Genomic DNA, 23,096 nt, shown 5'->3' with positions numbered 1-23,096 from the left:
ATATGGTTTTATGCTATTGTACTTGGTTTCCTTGTCAAACTGTCATGAACAATAGACAATCAACAATAAATAAATAATGACAAACTAACAAGTGCTCAAGTTTTGAAGTTATATTTTCTAACTGACTGGAAAAAAAATCTTTCTTTTCCCCCTAATTGTTGAGCCATATAGACATTTAAACTGGTGAGTAGATTAAAAAAATAACAAGGTAAAACTTTTACGAAATTGTAGGCAATTTTCTGCTTTACTGTGAAAAATTTGAATGAATAAAATACTGACATATCCTACAAAAATGACGTCTTGCTGTGTTTCGTGTTCAGAAAACATTCTCTGGTGGGTCATAAAATATACATCTTTTAAGTGTCAAACATCCAATAAGCAGTTAATTTTGGACGAAATTGTAACTCTTTCTTTTCGAAAGAGATCCTTGAATTTGTGCCCATTGAGAGACTCCTAAAAAATGTTTTAATAAGTATTTTACCACTGAATGAATATTCACAACTTATTTTGCCTTTAAAAAAATTGAATCTGTAAATTCAATACGGGCCCAAGTCCAAGAAGTTTGTTTTTCCAGGAAATTATTTTAATTGCATAGCTTAAAGGGAGGCAACACTAAATGATTAATACTTTACCCAGATTTAGCACCAGATCACAGTTTACAAATGCTATAATATGAAGCACCTCACTTTTGTAATTTCAGAGGACTAGTAAACTAAAGTCTCTGGACGTGGGCCCTTCTTGAATTAAACAGAAGTAACATCTGGAAAGAATGGACAAACCACATATTTATCATCATGAATCTTTATTTTTCAAACTGTCACATTCTTAACACTTCTTAGGATCAGTTTCTATCCAAACCCTTTTTCTGCTACATGATAAGTGCTAGTCAGATTTGTTTTCCTCCTAAAATGGAACAGGTTATCAAAAAGATACATCTGATCTTCATATTGAGACTCGTCATTGCCCCTAGTATCTCAAACTCTTAAGTCATTGAGGAACTGCTGAGCCTCTGGTAAAAGATATTTTGCCAACCCTTGAACATCCTTTACCTTTGCTGCCTTTACACCAAGTTGCCCAATTTCCTTTGCTGCTTTCACTTCTTTTTTGGTATTGACATATTCCTTGCCTTCAGCATGTAATCGTTTTTGTTTGTTTCTGGCCCATTCTTGTTAATTAAGTTTTCTTTTTGGGCCTAATCTCCTCATCACATGAATCAAACTCCTGCTGCACGGGCGCTGCCATATTGGATAACTAGTGCTGCCATCTATGGGATAAAGCTAAACCCATGGAAGAGAGGCCCAAGTCCAGGAATTGGGCCCCTCTTGCACTCAATGCATTTTAAATGCCAAGCATAGTCAATCGATTACAACGGAATTGGGACGTTTTTGCACATAATCAGATAGCTTTTCCCTTGAAGACCATAGAACATAAAAGATCTCTATTTTGAAAAATTGTGGACCTGGGCTCCTTTTGAATTCACCGATTCAATTTCCGTGTAGGCAGAAAGGTTGGAAATATCGGGCTGCTCTAAAATAATGCACTGTTCTGATCACACTGGATTAAAGAAATCTGCAGTGCTTGGAATAACGTAGGCCAGGGATTTCTTTTAGATGTCAATATGGAAACATTTTATGCTTTGGTCATTTAATACAGAGAACCTAGGAGACAAAATCAATAGACACATAATGGACATGAATTTGGTCTTCCAGTATTTGCACGAGAGAGGAAGTGGCTGCTGACGCACTCAAATAAACGTGCAGCAGTGAGAGTTTGAAGAGTTGAATGGAACATGGACATTTCTAGAATGAGAGGTGTCAAGGTCAGATTTGACAAAGGCTAACCCCTACCCTTACCCTCTCCATCCTAAAATTTTTTATTTTTTTAAACAATGAATCCACGTTATGAACATTTTTAGTATTTATTACAGATAGATTTGCATTTTAGTGCAAAACCCAAACAAGTCTTAAAAAAACTTTGCCTCTTCAATCAAAAAGCCATGATCATTTAATCAAAATTGTCAGTTTTACATGGTGAGTGGCAGTGCTGTCTTTAAATGTTCTTCCTTTCTTTTTTTTGGTGCAAGGACAGTTTATGGATGTGTAAATAGAGCTGTGACGGTGTCGAATTTTTCATCACCGCGGTGATGAACCACCAGGGGGCGCGGTGTCGCAGTTAACCGCAGCCCCCCCCCCCCCCCCCAAAAAAAACAAACAAACAAACAAACAAAAAAAAACAACACAATAATCCTCTGGCGGCCGCATCGGAAATAAATACAATTACAACGTACTATTCTTTATTAACAAACAACAGTAACAACTAACAACTGCATATCTAACTGGTGAACTAACTATAGGTGTTGTAGATTGACTGTGTGTGTGAGCGCGGAGCGTCTTGTGTAGGAATAGTAGGAAGGTGCGCACACGTGTGTTGGGGGGTGTGTGTTGATTCTTCTGCAGCGGACCGCTCTGGAGCTGCACACAAGTTTCACTTGTGCTCTCTGGTACAGACATCTTCTCAGAATATTATTAATTATATTGCCCAGTGATAAGCAGACTGCAGACACACTGTCACCTTTCCGGTAGCCATGAGCCTTACACCCATGAAGAACGCGGGGCAGGAGGCTCCGCCTTTTGTTAATAGAGACATGTAACGTTACGCTGCAAAAAATAGTTCCCAAACAAAATATGTTGTGATTTTCATGGAAATCTAACAGCGCGCGTTCATGTTTGGTGTTACGGAGTGAAGGACAACAGTAATACCCCCCCCCCCCCCCCCCCCCAACACAAAATCCTCCGGCGGGCGGCCGTGTCGCGCACTAAAGAACGCACGCAGCTTGTAATGGAAATTAATAATTAGAAAGCAGTAAATTTTTCGTATTTCCTTGCGAGACGGAAACTTCTGTTGTAGAATAAGGATGTGTGCTTCTGAAAGCGCGCGCCTGTTTGTGTAACTGTAAAGGGAGCCGCGTGACACGTGCAGCGCACTGAGAGCGCGCCTACGAGAGAGAGAGACAGGCGCGGTCGGAGAAAAGGAGAGAACAGTCTGAAAGAAAGAAGGAAAGTCTGAACACAGGACTAGCAGAAAAAGTAAATTATCAGCAAAGATGAATGCGTGTAATGTGTTTATTATAGTTCCAATCACGCACCATAAGCAAAACGTAAAAAAAAGTGCGTAAAAAAAGTGCGGTGATGAGGTAATCACCGCGGTGAAGACCTCATCACCGCGGTGATGCGGTTATCGTCACAGCCCTATGTGTAATCCATTATGGAATGACAAAGAAGTTTTGTTTTGAAAGATAAGGTACCACACATATGTTTTCTGCACATGCCATTTAGTTGTTTTTGCAAAACTCAAAAGAGTAGTAAAACTGTAGAAACTTTAAAAAAAGATTCCTGTAATCTGAACATATATTCCTTTAAAACAACATGTTTGATTGTGCTCAAAGACCATGGATTTTTGCTCTCCTTTTATTGTCCTTTCAAATGTCACATTTTAAAGAACCCCTGAAAATTTACTGTGTTACATTCTTGGACAGGCCAAAATGAATTATATGTGGTAGAAGATTTTATGGCTGAATGGGCATCTTTGTGGCCTGCTTCTTGCAGAATGATTCTGGCACTTTAGACCTTTAGAGGGCGCCACAGCTCTGGGTATTCTGTCAGTGTTGTCACATTTAGAGAGCAGTGGATCAAATACAATAAACAGAAACAGTGAATCATTCAGTAAATTGAAACAAGACTGTCTTTATTAGAATGGAAAATGGCACAAGACTGTGGCAAAATAAAAGGGAAACTGGTTCACCAAAACTCACCCCTTTAGCTTTTATTTCTGAGAATTTAAATATGGTAACTTTGTTACATGTTTACAAACTAAAATACCCAAAGTTACCAAAGCTTAGACTCATGCATTAAATTTCCCAGTACAGGATTACTCAGCCTGAGGACTGAGTAAACATGCTTCACAGTTAAGCAACAGACACATGAGTATCTTATTTGTATTGTAAAATAAATTAAAAAAATCACATTTAACATTCATTTAGTTAAATGATAATCTAAAAAGAAAACATATTTAAAGTAATTTAAAAGTCACTGCAACTTTGCTGCACCAGAAAAACATGCAACCTTTTAACATGCCTTCATTGTTTCCAAATTACTGCAAGCAAATACATTTTTTAGGATTCCCTAAAAAGGAAGACTCGTGTTTTTCTATCTTTCCTCCTTGAAGCTTCTGAAAGCAGTCAAATGTATGTGCACGTTGCATGGACGTCCTTTGACCACTTTATCTTACAAAAGGATACATCCACAATCTTGGGTACAAAATGTTATCCTACATTGTAACTCACAGTGTCAAATGGTTATGGGACATGTAACACTTCATTCACTGTGATTCTCTAAACCACAAGTTCTGTCCTGAATTTTGTAAGGTGAATTTTGGTGACAGTGTGTAGTATTGTATTTTCTGTACAATAAGTCATAGGGTCATAGGGTCAGTCATCAGAGTTTAAAAGAATACCACCACATTTGAAAATTATTAGCTGTCATTTAAGTCATGTTTTCATTTTGTACAGGCCTGTAGAAAGATAAATAAAAATCTATTCTGAGGAGTGACATTGAACAGCACTCCAAACAGTTCTATTACGCACATTTTTCAGTACCGGTCAAGAAAAAAGAAATCATGTCTTAGTTGACAAGAACGTTTTTCTTAAAAGATGAAAAAAATATATGAATTATGTGTAATCTAAATGTAATACATTTCCACATGCCAAAGTTAAACATTTCAAAATTTTGAGCCTTTCACACACACACACACACCCCCACACACACACACTTGTAATAGAGCTAATAGATTAGCCTCATCAGCATAAGGCCAAACTTTATTGGACATCACAAATCGATCATGCATCCTTTTAGCCATCTCGACAAGACACATTATTTACCAGAACACAATATTTTCTCTTATGAAAAACATCTGACAGCCCTTTAATGTTGCTATTGTGATCGTTCTGAGAATCTACGGTCATTTAAATGTAGCATAGAGTGCTGCAGGCTTCATGAATTACAATGCATTTCATATAATAAATGTGCAACAAGATGATCATTCTTTGTCTCTGTACTAGAGGACATCAGGTCCAGTTCAATTGTCACATTTGTTCTTTCCTAATGTAAACAGCAGGGTCTAATGTGTGGAAAAACTTTGAATTTAGCAAAGACATGACCTCAGAGTAAGGTAGAATGTTCTTAAAATTCTCCATTTATGTTTTTTTGATGTGGAAAACAACAGTGAGCTGAACTTTATGAAACTAAAATCTGAATGGTCGTTAACTCCTGTTTACTTATACACTGCAAGTCTTTTGTGGTCCACATGGATGAAGTCATTTACTCGTCTGTTTGGGAGTCAGCAAAAAAAAAAAAGAATCCTTAATAAACGATGGGGGAAAAAAACACGATTTTGACATCTTTAGTTAACTTTACATTTACAATTTCCTTAGTGTATCCACTTTCAGTTTAAAAAAGAAAACTGGAAGTTAAACATACTGCCAAGAAATGTGATATTTCCTGGAATAGGGAATGAGACAACACAAAAATCCCCATCATGTTATCTGCTGTCCAAAATAAACAGTGTGAAAGATCCCCATACCTCCCATGTGACTGCTCCATGACTGTTCATCACTCAGTTATCAGAGAGGATTTAGTGTCTGCCTCTCGCACCAGGCAAAACAATATATAGATACTCAATACTTTATTTATTTTTTAGTTCATTTGACACAAATGAGTAAAAATATAATAAAAAATGACTGATAATAAACACGGTTCATTCTGTCAGGCCTCACAAAAATGTCAGTTTACTCTACATTCAACAGGCTGAAGACAACCCTGACTTTATGTCTGAGTGTATAATTTTTTTAAACAAGTGTTTTAACTTTGCTGCTAGTTGCATGTGTCCAAATCCTTTATCAGCTGAAAATTTTAAAATGACAAAAAAAAGTCCACTATGTTTTTCGTTCACATCTTTTGATATTTAATTTTATGTTTTCTTTATAAACCATAACTCTCATTAAAAGATTCATTCATCTTCTTCCATTTTGTCCCTTTCGGGGTCACGGGGCTGCTGGAGCCCATCCCGGCCACTTGTGGGCGAAGGCAGGAGACGCCCTGGTGGCCAGTATGTCACAGGGCCACAATCACACATCCATTCACTCTCACATTAACACCTATGGACAATTTAGAGTTGCTAATTGACCTTTGAAGCATGTTTTTGGACAGTCGGAGGAAGCCGGAGTCCCTGGAGAAAACCCACGCATGCACGGGGAGAACATGCAAACTCCACTCAGAAAGGTCCCCCGTTGACGTTCTGCTTTAAGTCCCCAAACCAGGAACTTGAACCGGGGGCCTTCTTGCTGTGAGGCAAGAGCACTATCCACTGTGCCACAGTGCAGCCATTAAAAAAATGCTGTATCTATCTGTAAAGTAAGCAAGTAGAGTCACAATAAAGCCTTTTTAAAATGGACTTAATCTAAAAACAGGATTTTTACTATATTCACAGTATAATTCTTTCTAAGTAAATCCACGCTTTTTGGTTATTTTGTCCTTACTGTTGTTTCTGAACCAGTCTATTAAACTTTTATAAGATACATGTCCAAATTGATTTTAAGTTAAAATTTTTAAAATGACTAAAAAGTCCACTATTCATTTTCATTTACAGGTTTTGATTTTTTTTTTACATTTTATATTTTCTTTAGAAACCATAATATCAATATTTTTTCATTAGAAAACATGAAATATTACTTTATTTGTATCTGTTATTTATTTACAACTGTCTATAAATAGATGGGCATTTCAAAGATGAAGTTAATCTAAAAAAACGGGTCTTTAATATAAATATTTATAATTTACTTTAAATAAATCCTTATTTTTGAAAAAATGTTTTACTTTTGCACTGATTTATAAATATATAGTTATAGAAGTAAAACATGTTGTGACAACAGACTTCCTATAGAACAAAGTGTAACAAAAATTTAAACAGTTATTCTCACTATTTTTAATTGATCTTCACTTTCATTCTTTTATTTTGTAATCATCACGTTAACTGTTTCTCAGCCATAGTTATGATGTCATCACCGTCGGGTGCTCTCATTGGTTGGCGCCCCAGTATAAAGTTCCGCAGCGCGTCTCGAGTCACTCAACTGATGCTGTTGTTCAGCTGTCCTCCTCAGCGCCGAGCCTCCTCCTGACAGCCGGAGAACCCGAGGATTTAGCCAACGTGACACCCGCCTCTCTCCAGAGTGTCCCTGAACCTCTGTCACCATGAAGGAGAGAAGAACCCCGCAGCCTTGCGTGGCGCGGTGTAAGCTGGTGCTGGTCGGGGACGTCCAATGCGGTAAAACAGCGATGCTGCAAGTGTTCGTGAAGGACAGCTATCCAGAGGTTTGTACCCACAGCTGGAGCTCACATTCAAAGATAATAAGCATTAAAAATGTCACAGATGAGGAGAATTTGTCCTAAAGTCGCCTGAATTGCCCCTATATGGACAATAAAGTTTTCTTGTTATTGAATTAAACTATGGTTAATCAATTTAGTGGATTTAATCAATTAATTATGCAGTAATAAATGACTTCTTTGTCAATATTTGGATGAATTCTTAGAAATAGGATTCTTAGTTTAAAAGAGATCAAAGAAAAACTTTTCACAGATCTTTGTTTTTATTGCATCATTTCTATTTGTCTGAACATTGATTTGGTTTCTGTGTGTTAAAGTTTACATCTGGTGGAATTTTTCCAATCAAATGTGTCCTAAACTGTCTGCTCCTAGACTTACGTCCCCACTGTGTTTGAGAACTACACGGCCAGTCTGGATCTGGAAGACCAGCGTGTGGAGCTCAGTCTTTGGGATACATCAGGTGTGTTGAAAGCATGTTCCTCGGTTCCTCAGCTTGAAGTTTCCTCAGAGCTGAGGCTGAGCAAGAACAAAAAACAGTCAGTTTCATCCCTTCATTGATGGGTAATCTGGAATCTGTTCACAGTCCTGACAGGTCAGTCAGACGGGAGTCGGCTTACGACCGTGAACGATGCCCCGTCTCAGTCGCTGTTGCTCTCTCTGTTTACCCAGACGTGGCTATCAGTCAGTCCTGTTTGAGTGCAGTTAAGCAGCTTTTCACTCGAGTGAAATCAGCCGGATCTTCCCTCTGCTGATTGTGGCAGATTAGATTAAATGCAAGGAGCCTGAGATCCACTTGAAGTGGAATTTTAACAGCCCTCCTGTTTTTATGATGACAACAACAAATGCTAATCTCTTAAAGAATGCCTTTCTTTGTGGACACTTTGACTCTAGGACAGGGGCGGGCAACTCCAGGCCCTTAAAATATATTTCCAGATATCCTTGCCCTGCTCAAGGCTGATTACCTGGATCAGGTGTGTCCGGCCAATTAGGACACGGCAGAGCAGGGTATGTTGGAGAACGAGCAGGAATGCAACCCTTGGTGCCTGGATGACAGAAAACCGAACCTGAGTGTTGTAAAAATTCATTTAAATGCTGAGCAGTTCAAAAGGTTTCTATAGAAAAGGTTAAATATATTATGCGGAGGTACATTTTAGGTCTTAAAGACCCAATCAGATGAAAATGGGGTTTTTGTCTTTTAAACATAAAGTTCTTGTGGCATTTTTCTGATGATGGAGGACATACATAGAGAAAATTAAGCTCAAAATTGCATTTCTGAGTTTTTCCTTATTCGAATTGTTGTGAATCAGGATGTAAAAAAATGTTGTTAGAAAAATATTGTATTTGTGACGTATAAATTATGCTGGGCGGGCCTTTCCTGCTTCGCTCCATTCCAATGCATCCACTTGTATACGACTAGATCCATGTACGTCTTCGTTTTCCTCGTCTGAGCTGCAATCTGGCTCAAAACTGTACGGCTGGAGAGCTCCAATATTCCTCACCATTTTTGTTGCACTGGTAATGTTAGGTTGGGGTTATGAGGGGCTGTAAGCTAGCTGGACAGGGCTTAAACAGAGAGCTTGGTGATGGGAAGTGGGGGGCGGGGTTGCTCCGTGCAAACTCACACAATTCACAGGCAAATTTCCGTGAAACTCCTGCCGCACTGCCCTAGAAAACAACAAAGGGGTTTTGATTTTGGCTTAAAACGGCATAATGATCATTAAAATGTGATATTTGTTTGTACTTGGTGTTTTTCCTTGGCAGAAGGGGAGCAGATAGTCTAAGATCTGAATGTATACACATGTTTTTCACTCATAGCGGCCTATTGGGAGGGGGGTAAATATAGTGCTGATGAATAAAAAGGCTCTGTTTTTAGATCTCCGTGTGAACGGATGACCTAAACAGCAGAATTGTGTATTAATGATGGACGCCTTTCATAACTGCTGTCTGAACACAGGGCTCCAGGCCCTGTTCAGAGGAAGTCGAGCAGTGCCAGTTGGCCTGCAGAGAGGGTTTTTTTTATGGGGGGGGTTGCCTCTTTCCAAGCAGGAGGTGGAAGTCTGCATGAGTGAGGGCAATCGTGTGTGTTGGATTTAGACACTTGGAGCAGAAGGCAGAAGCCAGAGATACTGAGAGGAAATATTAGCTAGACTTCTCTACAGCTTGGTGTGTGTTGCTTAAAAAAAGGCTCTTATGTAACTGAACGCAGCACCGAGCAAATGTAGGTTTGTGTGTTTGAAACTTTCTGGACAGTCACTCCTCCTGGAAGAAAAGTTGTGTAACATATATTTGCTTTTGTAGCACAGCCAAATGTGATGTTCTGTCTGTGTTGGGATTTTCAATTATGAGCCTTACAGCCAAGAAAATGTTCCTTTTCTATGCATACAAATATTTTGTCAATTTCTTGTCAAGGTACTACGGAGCCCCTAAAGGGCCATTAAAAAAAAAAGTTGAAGTAAAAAAACACTAACGGTTGCACCCCAGTTATTTTTTTTTCTTTGCCTCAATTTTTTTTTCCAATGGCCCTTTAGGGGCTCCGTAGATAACATTAACATTTAAATAAAATGTTTTTTCTTTTTCCTCCCCCACAACTTTTTATTAATGAATGAGTCATGACAACACAGCAACTTCAATAATACTAGTTACATTTTCCTTGTAAAAAATAAAAATGCTGTATCGTATGACATTTTACTCAAAACAAGTATCTACACACAAATAAATAAATAAATAGAAATTACATAAAAAAAAACTTAACAATGTGCATTGCTTCTCTTATCTGATACCGTCACAGCACTCCTTAAAAAAAAAAGCTAAACTCCATGCAGTTGAATTAAAAAACCTGTTGAATCTCAAAATAAAATTTTAATGATTTAATTTATTATAAGTCCAAATATAGATGTTATATTGCATTTAGGATGTTTAAAAAAGTATTTGTCAGTCAACAATTTTGCAAGTTGTCCCATTTAAAAGGATGAGTCATATTATGGTCTGGTCTGTAATGCTCATCAGGAGGCACAATGTAAAAACAAGAATCTGGAAAATCACATTGTAGAATGGAGAACATTGTAGAGTTCTGATGTAATGACAGAGGTCAAAGGTTAAGGTTTGCACTGCAGCTGTTATTTTGGTCCAATTCTTCCATGCAGATCCTCTCACCTGTATGGACCCTGTATGGGTCCTTGGGCCAGACGCTTCGTGCTACTGCATAATAACCATGTAGTCACAATGGGGCACAAGTCTGGATCTCCCTGTGCCGGTACAGAGTTTTTTCAGGAAAGGTATCCGTTGTAAAACCCCCAACCATGTGTGCAAAACAGTGAGGGCTGATTTGCTGCGGCGGTCCCTGAAGGGACATGCTGGAAGGTGAACAACAACCATGATCACATTGCAAAATAGAGGACGGACTGTTGCATACCCGTACATACAATTCCGGCCACACTGAATCAAGACCGTAAATAACTCAATCGTCTTTTTTTTATCCTTCATCTTCAAATAAAAACACAAAGGTAGGGATGGGCCGACTTAATTTTTTCCAGCCGATACTTTCCCCTGCAAACTGTGGCTGATACCGATATTTAAGTGTCTACAGTAACACAAAGTTTAGATTTCCTTTTAGTTTCTGTATTAGAAATGCACAACTTTTCTTTACTGGGCAATCACATTGTACTTGACCTTTTTAACATACAGCATTCACCATAAGCCACCCCATTGCCAAGGATCTATTAGGAACAACATGTATCCCTATCAAAAATAACATTTACCTGAAAACAGTCAATTACTGACTATGACTGTAAACAGAAGTTTCCCAATCTATTAGGAACAAGAAAACATTTAAAAAAGAGAATGTTTCTGAAAACAGTCAGAAGAATATCAGTAGATTTTTTAATATCAGACCGATACAGATAAACTTAAAATAATGCAAATATCGGCCAATGCCTATACTGGTACTGATATATTGCCCATCCACAGTATCCAGATATCTATCTCTGAGTCACACTGGTTGAAGTGTTTAGCTAAAGATATCCTGGATCGATTTTAGATCAGTGAATCGGATAGAATCGACTCTGTCAAAATGAACCAATATCCACTATGAAGTCGTATTGTTGACCACTATTTATGATTTGAATCAAAAAATTGAAATTAATTGTTACAACCCTATAAAAATCTCATTTGTGAATAGAATCAGACGCCACCTAAGTAACGATCCACAGCCATAATATAATGGTTGGTTTTTCCACTATTCCATGAAAGAGTCACATTCATGAGAACCATCTAAAATATATACAGAAATGTTATACCAGTTAAACATGAACATTCAAACACAAAAAAACCAAATGATAAATCATGTTTTAATCACTTACAAAAACATTTAAAATAAAATCTCTTACTGCTTCTGTAGGATTTAAAGTATGTTGTAGATAATGAATATCAGCCCTTGGTAAAACATTTTGTTAACTTATTTGCTGACCTCCATTTAAAAACTGCTTCTTTAGACGGGATTTCAAGTTATGTCAATAAGGCAAGACATTAGCAATTATCTTGGACAATTATCACCTTTATAAAAGGATGGTAAAATATTGACAAATATTATGAAGTGTAGTGCTTAACTTCAAGAAAGATCAATCACAAGTTTAAGGATTAAAATTTTTTTCTGGCCAATAAACTTAAATTATGTAAATATCGGCCGATACGATACTGACACTGATGTATTCACCATTCCTACACAAAGGTCATTTCTGCCTGACCATTTGTGCACTAAAAGGTCATTTTACCAGTTTGTGTTGCCTTTCGTATAAAAAGGGTTTGATCCTTTCTTTGCTGGTGGAAGCAGATCTGTACATTTTCCTTCTTTTTCCTCTATTGAGAGCACTGCAGACGGTTCCTACGATGTGTTTGCCAGGCTAAAAGGAGTCTGTGTGTTCAGGCGAGGAGGAGATGGTGTGTGTGTGGGAGGGGGGGTGGAAGCTGAAGGTTGTGTACCCTTTATAGCTGTCTGCCTCCTCTTTCTCAAGCCTTACATCAGACTGGATGGTTATGTGTGACCCATTCTGATTCCCCTTCAAAGAGATACAGATACGTGCTTTTTTTAAACCAACAGCTTAGTAAAGAATAAAATAAATAGAGGGATAGTAAATATGCGTCAGTGTCTCAGTAGACTGAAAATTATGCAAATCTGATTGTTATCTGGTCCATATGGAAGCCCAGAAGCCTCCACCACCCTTCCACCTGCATCCTCATGGTTGTTTTCTAGAGCACATTTGGCTCCTGAGGAAAAGGAGGAGGAAATGAAATAGTGGGGTTTTGTGAAGGGTGACGAGGTGGTCGAGTGTGGACAATAGAGAGTGGACATCCTGCCGATCTGTTTATAGCACAGGAGCCTTCCTGAGAGTTAAACATTGACACATAGTTGTCCTGTTTATAGAAAAGGGAGGAAATTATAAGTTTTTCTGATGGGTCTGCCCAATCGTTCAGTACAACGTCATGACAGACGACCAATGATGAGATATTGTGAGGACTTTTAGCTTTAAGGGGACATTTTTCAGGTTTAGGCTTGAGGTTGGACAATAAGTTGAGGTTGAAAAAGGAAACAGAAAAGCTCAGTGACTCAGGAAAAGTTAAGAATGTCCATGAAGACACCATTGTTACTCAATGAAATAATGACATTTAGGTAAATTTCTGTTCTAATTTTATAAAAAAAAAGACTTTTTTATTCCCCTGAAGCATAGAATTGTGTTTAAAAAAGAAATCATAAACAGGTTAGAATCTTTGAATTGAATTGATCTTAACATATAATTTAGTATGACATCATCATATCCATCAATCAGTTTTAGTTAAATCAGTTTTTTCATTTCTTTGTATTTTGTCATGAAAAAAAAAGCCTTCATGCTAGTTTTTATTGTCCAAGCATATTGTTTATCATAAAAATGTACACATTTTTTCAGTTTGGGGAAAACAAAACCTTTTAGAACACAAATTTGACATGTTCAGAAATGTTCAGAAATCAAATTGTAAATCCAAATCTGATTGATTCAGGGTCTTGTAAGGGACTTCCGCCCTCATTTGTTCGGCTGACATGTGTTCAGTTCATGGTTTAAACTTCCTTCAGTGAAGTTAGAGGTTAATCGCCTGGTTAGCAACTAGCTCAGGGGTCGGCAACCCATGGCTCCGGAGCCACATGTGGCTCTTTCATCCATCTGTTGTGGCTCCCTGTGACTTTGGAAAATAATGAGTATTTTATAATAATTAAATTTTATTTTAGTTTTTTCAATTTTCATGGCATTTCAAAGGCTCTGCTAGCTCCGCACGAAGCACGAGCCACGTAAAAAACAGCTTCGTAATGAGCTCGTATTTATCAGGCGAGACCTGCAGAGCTGATAGCAGGGAGAGGCACGCGGGGCGGCTTCAATAAACACTCCGATCTTCTGCTGGGAACTTGACGTACCGCAGGGCAGAGACTGATGACAGACTGAGAGTTCGCGCCAGTGTTGCCAGATAGAGTCACAGGTTTCCAGCCGAAAATTCATCTGAAAACCGCCAGACCCAGCCAAAACCGCCCAACACAGCTTTTGCTGATGTTTTTTTTTTCATACTGGACTGATAAAATAAAAGATTTTTTTCTAAATAAAAGATAGTTCAGACTAAAAATAAAATGTGTACAATATTGAATATTTCTTCAGCAGGCCGCCTTCTTCCATTCATTTTCTTAACCCGCTCTATCCCTGCTATAACCTGCGTCCGGCTCTTTCATCCTTGTGCTGCGCAGGAGCGACCCGACTATCGTATTTTGCGCTCTCTGTGTAAGACACACTGAGGAGCACGGGGGGAGACAAATCTCAGCTGCAGAGGATGTGAACAGGTGAACAGGTAGAGAGGAAAAGCAGGTGGAGAGGCGGAGGAGGGGCTTTGGCTTCAAACTCTGTCAGAGAGATGCAAACACGGGCGTCAGATTGAGACGCAGCTTTCCCTGCGGGAGTTGAAGCAGAGACTTTCCCTGGGATGATTTTATGAACTCAAACATGGAAACATGATTACCAAGTAGAACTCTTCAAAATAATAAACCTGATCTCTCCACATTCTCAGTGTCTTCCATGCATTGATAAACACATCGCTCCATGCAGCGATCAGACCAGAACCAGTAACTCCTCCCACAAGCGGCCGCGGTATCATCCTTTAAAGAACATAATGTGCATTTGCAGCGGTGTATGCTTCAGACGATCTCCGATTGGCCAATCTCCATGTCAATCAAGTCCCGTACTTCTCAGTGAGGATTTTGATTGGCTGGTGGATTTTAACGAAGTACTTTTTTTTTAAATCTTTTCTGGCCCGCGATCTACACTCATGTCATTTAAGATCGATGTAATGAGCACCTTTGAATAATATATACATGCATAATATATATAATGATGTCAAAACGGGTTGTGGCTCCGGGAGCTTTCTTTTTTATTAGGGGCGGTCCCAAATGGCTCTTTGAGTAAAAAAGGTTGCCGACCCCTGAACTAACTGGTTAAACAGCAAGTTGTGCCAGAAGTTGCAAAATATTGAACATTAAATGCTCAGTTTCAGTCAACCTGTAAAAGTTACACTGCATTTTAGATGCATATTAAAGTTTGACTCAAAGACATAGTATTTCCAAACCTTTTGTATGGAGTGAATTATGGTCATGTTTGCTCTGCTTTTATTGGATTTTGCATCCTGGACTGGACATGCATGTTTTACTAAGCATCGCTCCAAAACTGAAACCTAATTTAGAGGTTTGGACTTAGTTTTAGGATAATGATCAGTCAAATAATTCTGCTGGACAATCCTCTAATGTATATCTACCTTTTTTAAAGTTTCTTTTTATTTATTTTTTACGCATAATAATTGTGACCCTAACATCACTACACCATGTAAAATGTTTGGTTCAAACATTCATCTTTAAAGTATTTTTTCAATTGCTGATAGCCTTTCAAATATTAAAAAACCTTTAACTTTACACCGTAACTCAGTCGTTTTAATAAATAATATCACTTATTTTCCTACTCTATCTATAAAATTGACTTTTATACTTTTCAGATTTCATAACAATTCTCATTGTTAGTCTTAGAAATGTAAATTTAATCTGTTTCAGGCTCAAATATTATGTCGCATCAGGCCTGAACTTAATAAAAAGGAAGGAAAATGTAAAAAACGACAAGAGCTTTTATCCTCTGCTTGATGAAATTGGTTCAAAATCATGTTTAGACAAAAACACAGCGGTGAAAGACCTTATCTGTGTGTCAAAATACAGAGGGGGCAGATAAGGGTTTTAATGTTTCCAGTCTTTATTCAATGCAAGCAAATGTTTCTAGATTCTAGGTTTTAATGCATGGTAAAAGCTGTTTTATTTACAGAAAAAATACAGTTAAAGATGTTTTCATACTTTTTGAAGCTGAAAAAGTTGTTTTTATCTGGTGATTGTGCTATGACACAGGTATGATTATCACAGTTTTTTTTCCAGTTTTATGTTCTTTCCAGTTGGTAGCTACACTTCCTGAACACTTTCCTCATGGAAAAACATCCGCCTTAAAAGTTTCGTTTCTTCATTTGGTTCGGGCTCTTTTTCAATGCGTAAATGTGAAAAAACGTCACATCACAGCACATTTTGCTTTGATTTATTTCCTACTAGTTCCTCTTTTGCCCCTCTAGGATCACCGTACTACGACAACGTCAGGCCCCTCTGCTACAGCGACTCGGACGCGGTGCTGCTCTGCTTCGACATCAGCCGGCCGGACACCGTGGACGCCGCACTGAAGAAGGTTAGGAGTGCTGGAATCTGCTGCTTGTTTGAACCTCATTTTGCAGCCAGGAGGTCAACGTTTTCCTCTGTGTTTGCAGTGGAAAGCAGAAATTCAGGATTTTTGCCCCAGCACTCGAGTCCTCCTCATAGGCTGCAAGACAGACCTGCGCACAGATGTTTGCACACGCATGGAGCTGTCCCATCAGAAACAGGCTCCAATCTCACAGGAACAGGTTAGCCCACCAGATTTTTTTTTGCAATAAAAGCTCTTTGCTTGGGTTTTCACCTGCTCCTCGCTTTGTTGTCAGATAAACGCGACCTCTTGCCTTCATTTCACAGGGTTCATGCTTTGCCAAGCAGCTCGGAGCTGCTGCGTACCTGGAGTGCTCGGCCTTCACGTCAGAGAAGAGCATCCACAGCGTTTTCCGTAGCGCAGCTCTGGCCTGCACGAACAAACTGCAGGTGGCGGAAAAACTCAGCCCGGTCCGCCGCCTCTCCAAAAGACTGCTACACCTGCCCAGCAAGACAGAGCTGCTGTCCTCCAGCTTCAGCAAGGACAAGTCCAAAAGCTGCTCCATCATGTGAAGCCCACTGTGACGTGCCTGTGAACTGCACTGCAGCTGGGTCGGTGCGGGAAACAAAGCAATGATGCAAACTTCAAATAACTTGTTTTTTTATCCTCAGCAAATAAAAGGTGTAGATTCAACTTTAACATTCAATCATATCCAAACTGCTTTAAATCAGCAAAAATAATGCCAGACGTTTCATGTTTCCACCTCCCTTTGACTGCGTTTAAGTGATAAAAACCTGTTTGTAGCTTCGTTGTAGTGCCCTTTCCCTTCCATCACTCTGCCATGACGTCTGGTAAAGGTCACACTACAGGCTGAGTGACAAGATGAAGTGTAAAATGCGAAAGAGTAAAATGCAGAGATTGAGAAAAAAAAATCCCTCAGACGACCTGTTACTATTTACAGATGAGAATGGATTGCAGACTCAAAACTCCAAAATGGTAGGAGGACAAACAGAAGATCCAAGGTGGTGTAACACTCACCAACCTTCTATGATCAAACCTTTTTCACCGCAGAAAAAACGTTAGGAGTGTTTCCGTTTACTGCAGCTTTCTTTCTATCTTTTAAGCTGTCTTCAAAATGATCTGCAGCCCTCAGAGAAAGCACATTGTGTCCCTCGAGCAGAATCCCGTCAGTTGGAGGTTGAATTCCCGTCCTTGACATCCGACTGGTTGTCAGGGTGTGTGTCATACTCTGTTAGTGAAAGTTACATGAAAGTGTAAATGTTCGTCCATTGTTTGTGGAGGAGGTTCAGTCAAAAAGACGACAAGAGCAAGAAAACAAATTACTTCACCACTTACTGCATTATATTGTGCATTCACCATTTTTAGTGGTCTCCGAATGCAGAGTCCTAGAAATTTCCCAGAAGTCTCTTCGCAAAACCAGCCTGTATCGATGCCCACTAGATTGACGATTATAGACCACAATGCATTGGATGTGAACACTTTATTTTTACTTATTATTCCTAAACTGTCCAAGTTTTCATCATCAGAAGACATTCATAAATAATCTTTGTAAAATGTTCATATTTATTAGGTTTTTACTTTGGGAATTCTGTGACGTCATCTTCTCTGTTTAAAACAAAAAAGAAGTGAGCATGGTGTCCAAACTGCTTTGAATATCCAGGGCACTAGATTGTCCCACACTATATCCTTTTTTTTATCAGTTAGGGAATAGTGAGTCTGAGTCGACATCTTCCAGGTTTTGTTAGCTTATTGAGAAGCTGCCATGAAATACACAATTTCACATTTTTAAGTGTAATGTGGCTCCGACTTTTGATCATTTTAAAATGTTGGCTGTCTCAATAACCAGATTTTCTTTTCTTCTCTTTATATGTGTAGATAAATATCAAATGTTGAGCCAAATCTGTTCGGTTTTCAAATTGTGATCCTCTAATGGAACCCATGCTGACTCAAACAGTGGCTTAAGTTGAAAATGTAACACTGAAGTTTGAAGCCGTCTTTTTGTTCTTAAAGAAGACAGTTGGAATTCCCTGTGATCCACTGATCTTTTCTTTCTTGCTGGTTTCTCAAATTTCCACCCAGACTAAATTTTCCAACAAATTTCTCCTCTAAACAGGCTGGTCCTGTCCTCTTTGGTTTCGTTTTTGACCTCCATGGTGAAAACATCCCCTCTCCGTGCCTCTCTGGAAGCTGCGGATGTTTTCTCCACTGAAGTCTTTTGGCATCAGCCGCCGCTGACAGCTCGGCTTGCGGAAGACTCCACGATTTGCAGCCTGCAAAAAGAGCAGCGGAATTTAAAGCGTTGCTTAGCAACAGGGCTGTAGTTGTCTCTGAGATGGAGGGAGGGACAGACTTACCTTTCTTTTGTAGCATCAGAATGAAGTTGATGCCGAGGCTGAGAGGCGAGCGAATTTCTACGCAGACGGGGTTGAAAGGACCCCATGCTTGCTGACGGCAGACGTGCACGGGCTGTCAAAGGCAAAAGGGGGGAAGGTGAGGTTCTTTTGTAGCCATCACTACAATTTAGGCAGCATAAAAAGTTGCCGTCTTTATATTTCTGTCAGATTTTGTCATTGTTGTGATGTATCGTTTCTTGGTTTTGTATGTTTTGTACATATCCTTCCTCATAAAGCTGCTTCATTACAAAACCCAAACAACATGCTTGTATGAAGCTACCTATCATGACTTAAATTATTGACTTTGAATTCTGTATTTGTAATCGTCATGCTATCTTGAAAACTTTTATTTATATAAAAATGACTGAATTCATAGCTCACAAGTGTTTGTTTTTTTAATTATCAAAAGGCAGGTTTTGATAAAAATGTGTTAAGAAAGTCATTCTTTACCTCTCCTGATGCTTTTGTCATGTCAGAACAGCATACAGATTGCAGCTTTGCTAAATTTAAAATCAAATGAAGTTGCAAAACTGTTCAAACTGAATTATAATAAAAGACAATGAAAATAAAAGCTTTTTCCTCTGGTCAGGGGCCTCTTATTTTGGACCAACAAGCACTTGTGATATCACTATTCTCTGTTTTAACCCAAACCACCTGTCAAAACATCGAACTGAATCGTTGCATGTGTTTACAGATGTTTATCCTGATAGTGTCAAACTCGTGTCGAGCTAAATTTGAGACGTTTAAAATTGTTTAATGACATTACACCAAGCTTAGTACGGGACAATTGAAAGTTTTTCATTTTTACTTTCTCATTAACAAATTTCATAACAAACTATTCTAAATTTTTAGGTTTCCTTATTTTTGTAACACACAAACCAAAACAAAACCGTGACCCAAAAATCGAGGTTTGAACCAAACTGTGGGGAAAGTGAATCCATACAAGTTACAGTCAAAATCTGAAGGATTTTTTTTCTTTTTTTAAACTTTATATTAATTTAATAGGGTAATTTTTAAGTTGGATAAATAGGAAAGGATCATCGTCCTGTGTTTGTTGGATTTAAAACTACACATAAGCTGCTGCGGTGCAGATAAATAATGCAGCATAGATGTCCGTGTTGTGTGATTTAATGTGTTCTCACTCATAAATGTGGACAAGGTCGGTCAAAGCTCCCCTTCTGGTGGCCCGACAGTCAGTTCCGACAAAAAAATTTTGTGGAAAGCCAGGAAACACCACAAAACACGTCCAGGCGTGTCAATCATGTGAGTGTCTGCAGCCCCATAAACTGGTTTTAGCTCGTCTAGAAGTCTGGGCGGCACATCCTTTCAGCTAAGATTGAAAACGTGTCTGTCACCTGCAGGTTTCTACATTTTTGGGGGGGTTTGAAGCACGTTGAGTTTACTTCATAAACAGAAGTATAGCGATAAATGACTATATGCACATTTTGAAAAAGGTTTTGGAGGAAGTTTGACAAACTTGTTTAGGAGAGCATCCTTTTCTCAGTCCAGTCCAAATGTTAAATTTATACAAACAGTATTAACACAGGATTACAAGAAATAAAAACACATGCTAAAAACAATTATTTTTATGGTCTAAAGAAAAGGAAAGTGAAATGAAAAATACAATTTGGTGAATATGTCTCTTGTGGAGATGCAGTGAGTTTTAGTATTTGTTCTCACAGCTGGTTTCATAAACATATTTGATCCTCTCAGACTGGATCTATTATCTCTTAAATAAAAGAGTCTTTGGATGCTCTCTGGAATTTTTTTTCAACTCAATCTCCAAATTCTAATCATTTTAATTCATTAAACAGTGAGTTTGTCAGCTCTATTTAACATGATCCGGTGATTACTCTTATTATGTAATGAGCAGGTAAATATTAGCTGGTTATTTATTGGTGAATATTATTCAATAATTAATGTTTCAACTAATTGAATGTGTCTAACCCTTGGTCAACTCCTAAAATGCGATCACTTTTAGAGGAGCCTTCCATCATTTTTTGGGGTTATTCCAGAGAATGTTATCTTCCATCCTCCATCACGGTAGTTACTGGCTTTCTGTCCACTCACTCATGTTATCAGTCTATCCCTGCTCTTCCATGGATGACAGGACAGGAATGTTTGCCATTCCTGGGCCATCTAAAAGGACACCGCTCAACCTTTACCCTCACAGCAGCAGCAGACAGGACGCAGCAGAAGGAATGTGCTCCACACCAGGAAAACACCAAAATACTTTTCACCTCCACAGCTGCAGCAATGATTTCCTACAGCTGGAGATAGATGTTCTGTTTGATCATCATGAGGATCTGCTGCTGCTGCCAGCATTTCTGCCTCTGAAATAGAAAGTTATGTCCCTTCCCTAATCCTGATCTGTAGATGTTGTGCTTTTTTTTTCACACACCTTTTCATCACACACTAGTCTCTGTGATTTAGATAACCCTCTTACTAAGGCGTGTGGAGCCTGCCATCCATGGGAGAGTGCTGCAAGGCGTGATTACACAGCAGAGCGCCACTACAGATGATGCAGATGGGGCACGTGTTCAATGGCAAAGACTGGACAACATCTTGTACTGTTGGAAAAATCTTCAAGTGTAAAGAGGGGCATTTTTGGAAATAGATTTAAAGAAAGGGAAGAAAATATATCACGATACATTGACTTTTAGGGTTTGTGCATCACAACTTTTTTTTAAATGTTGTTTTTTTCGTCAAATTGTTTCAATTTTCAAAGCTTTTTCATCCCTGGGGGAAAAGAAACTGATTATTCACACGGCATAAAGCCAGATAAAGTTGCAACTTTTTGAAAAACGTTTTTGTGCTTTGAGTGTGAAGGTTACACATATGTTCTTAGTGTTTGATGCTGGAAAATGAATATCCACACTGCAAAAAGACACCCCTTGGATAAAAGTAAAAAAATTCTTACCTCATTGGAAGATTTTCTGGTCACTTTAAACTATCGCATTGCCACTTTTGCACTGACCTATTTCGATTATTGTTATCACTATTATTGTTATTTTGAGAGTAAATAAATTTCATCTGTGCTGAATATCATGCTTACACAGTATATTTGACAATAAAGCTGACTTGACTTGTAGGCTTGACTTATTTAAATAGCCAAAAAAATAATAATGATAATCTGCAAATGGAGTAAAAAAATGGGCTTATCAAGAATACTTATTTTAAGAAAGAACTTATAGTTGCTACGACATGTTTTCTCAAGCTAAAATTATATCTTGAGAAGATTATTATTTTTCTTGCAAGTCAGATATAAGACTTTTTTTTTCTTGAAACAAGGGTCTTATTACTCTCTTAAGTTTCCGTTTTTCTGTGTACTTGTATGAATCAGAACAGTGGAAGAACACATAACCAACACGTTCCTTAATTGTTAGCTTTGCCTTAAAACAGAAAATTTAAGACTTTTTTGCCTCTTGAGCTTGGAAATTTAACTGACAAAAATGCAAAGAGCACAAACATTAAATCCTGCTGTCTATTGTGAGAACATTCAAACTTATCCATGAAGAAAAGTAAATTTTTCTTGAAATGAATTGATTTGTTTCCAAAACATCTCAAATTGACCAGTAAAATAAACATAAATGAAAAACAGTTTTGAATCATGCAGATGTAAAAATCGTCAGACATGGCAAAGCGCCTGAGCTCCTGTCAGGACGTTTAACAGGATTTTGTTAAAGGCTCAGCTGGAGGAGGACTAAGGGAAAAAGTCCTGCGGGAGCATCCATCCTGTGTCGTAAGCAGATGAGGTCCATATCATAAATTCCTGCATAACATACATTTTTGTAAAGCTTTATGTCTGATGGTGATGACAAAGACATCATGTTTTGAAGTCTGAATTCAGCTGATAGTTGGTTTGTTTAAAGCTTGACTAAAGCCTGAGCTCATCAAGGTCTGATATAGGAAACCGTCTTTCCCATGATGGCTTTTACTCTGGTCTTTTGCAATGAAAGGAGAAATGTTCAATGGCCTTGTGGTAGAGTGTTTGCCTTTGAAAGAGGAAGGTTATGAGTTCAAATACACAGTTGAGTCATGCCAAACCCTCTAAAAATGGGACCCAATGACCCCCTGCTTGATAACTTTGAACCATTCACTCTCAACACTTGGGTTATTTCTTCAGCCCAATTCTTGAGTGATCACGTTGGGGCATATTTTGGAGACAATACTATTTTTTGGGGTTACAGTGGTTTTATTTAAACCGAATTTATGAGATTTGGGATAAAAACAACCCAACTGTGGTTATTTTGTTATGTTTAGATTAACCTCATTTTAAATAAAACATTTTAAAACTATTGTAGCTTTAAATCTTAGCTAAAGAAAAAAAGGAAGGAAATCTGGCATCTGTGGCAGTAAATTGAAAAGTTCATTTTTGCTTCAGGCAGCTCCCAGCTTGTTTTTTCTGCTTCCTAGAGAAGGCAGACGTCACCACAGAGAAAATCTGTTGGTCTGAACCCTGAGGACTTACTCCCGTT

The 23,096-nt window shown here is 38.4% G+C and overlaps 1 protein-coding gene across 1 annotated transcript; it reads left to right on the top strand.

The window, feature by feature from the left end:
* Positions 1 to 7,162: 7,162 nt before the first annotated feature.
* On the top strand, positions 7,163 to 19,202 carry rnd1a (Rho family GTPase 1a). The gene is made up of 5 exons (XM_004070808.5): positions 7,163 to 7,424; positions 7,809 to 7,896; positions 16,101 to 16,210; positions 16,290 to 16,424; positions 16,531 to 19,202. Exons 1-5 carry the CDS (start codon positions 7,305 to 7,307, stop codon positions 16,774 to 16,776), a joined length of 699 nt encoding a protein of 232 aa, XP_004070856.1. The 5' UTR covers positions 7,163 to 7,304; the 3' UTR covers positions 16,777 to 19,202.
* The last annotated feature ends 3,894 nt before the right edge of the window (positions 19,203 to 23,096 follow it).

The sequence above is a fragment of the Oryzias latipes genome, chromosome 7, assembly GCF_053564925.1.
Source record: "Oryzias latipes strain Hd-rR chromosome 7, Olatipes_Hd-rR_3.1".
NCBI classification, from domain to species: Eukaryota; Metazoa; Chordata; class Actinopteri; order Beloniformes; family Adrianichthyidae; genus Oryzias; species Oryzias latipes.
This window is presented reverse-complemented; position numbering and strand designations above follow the sequence as displayed.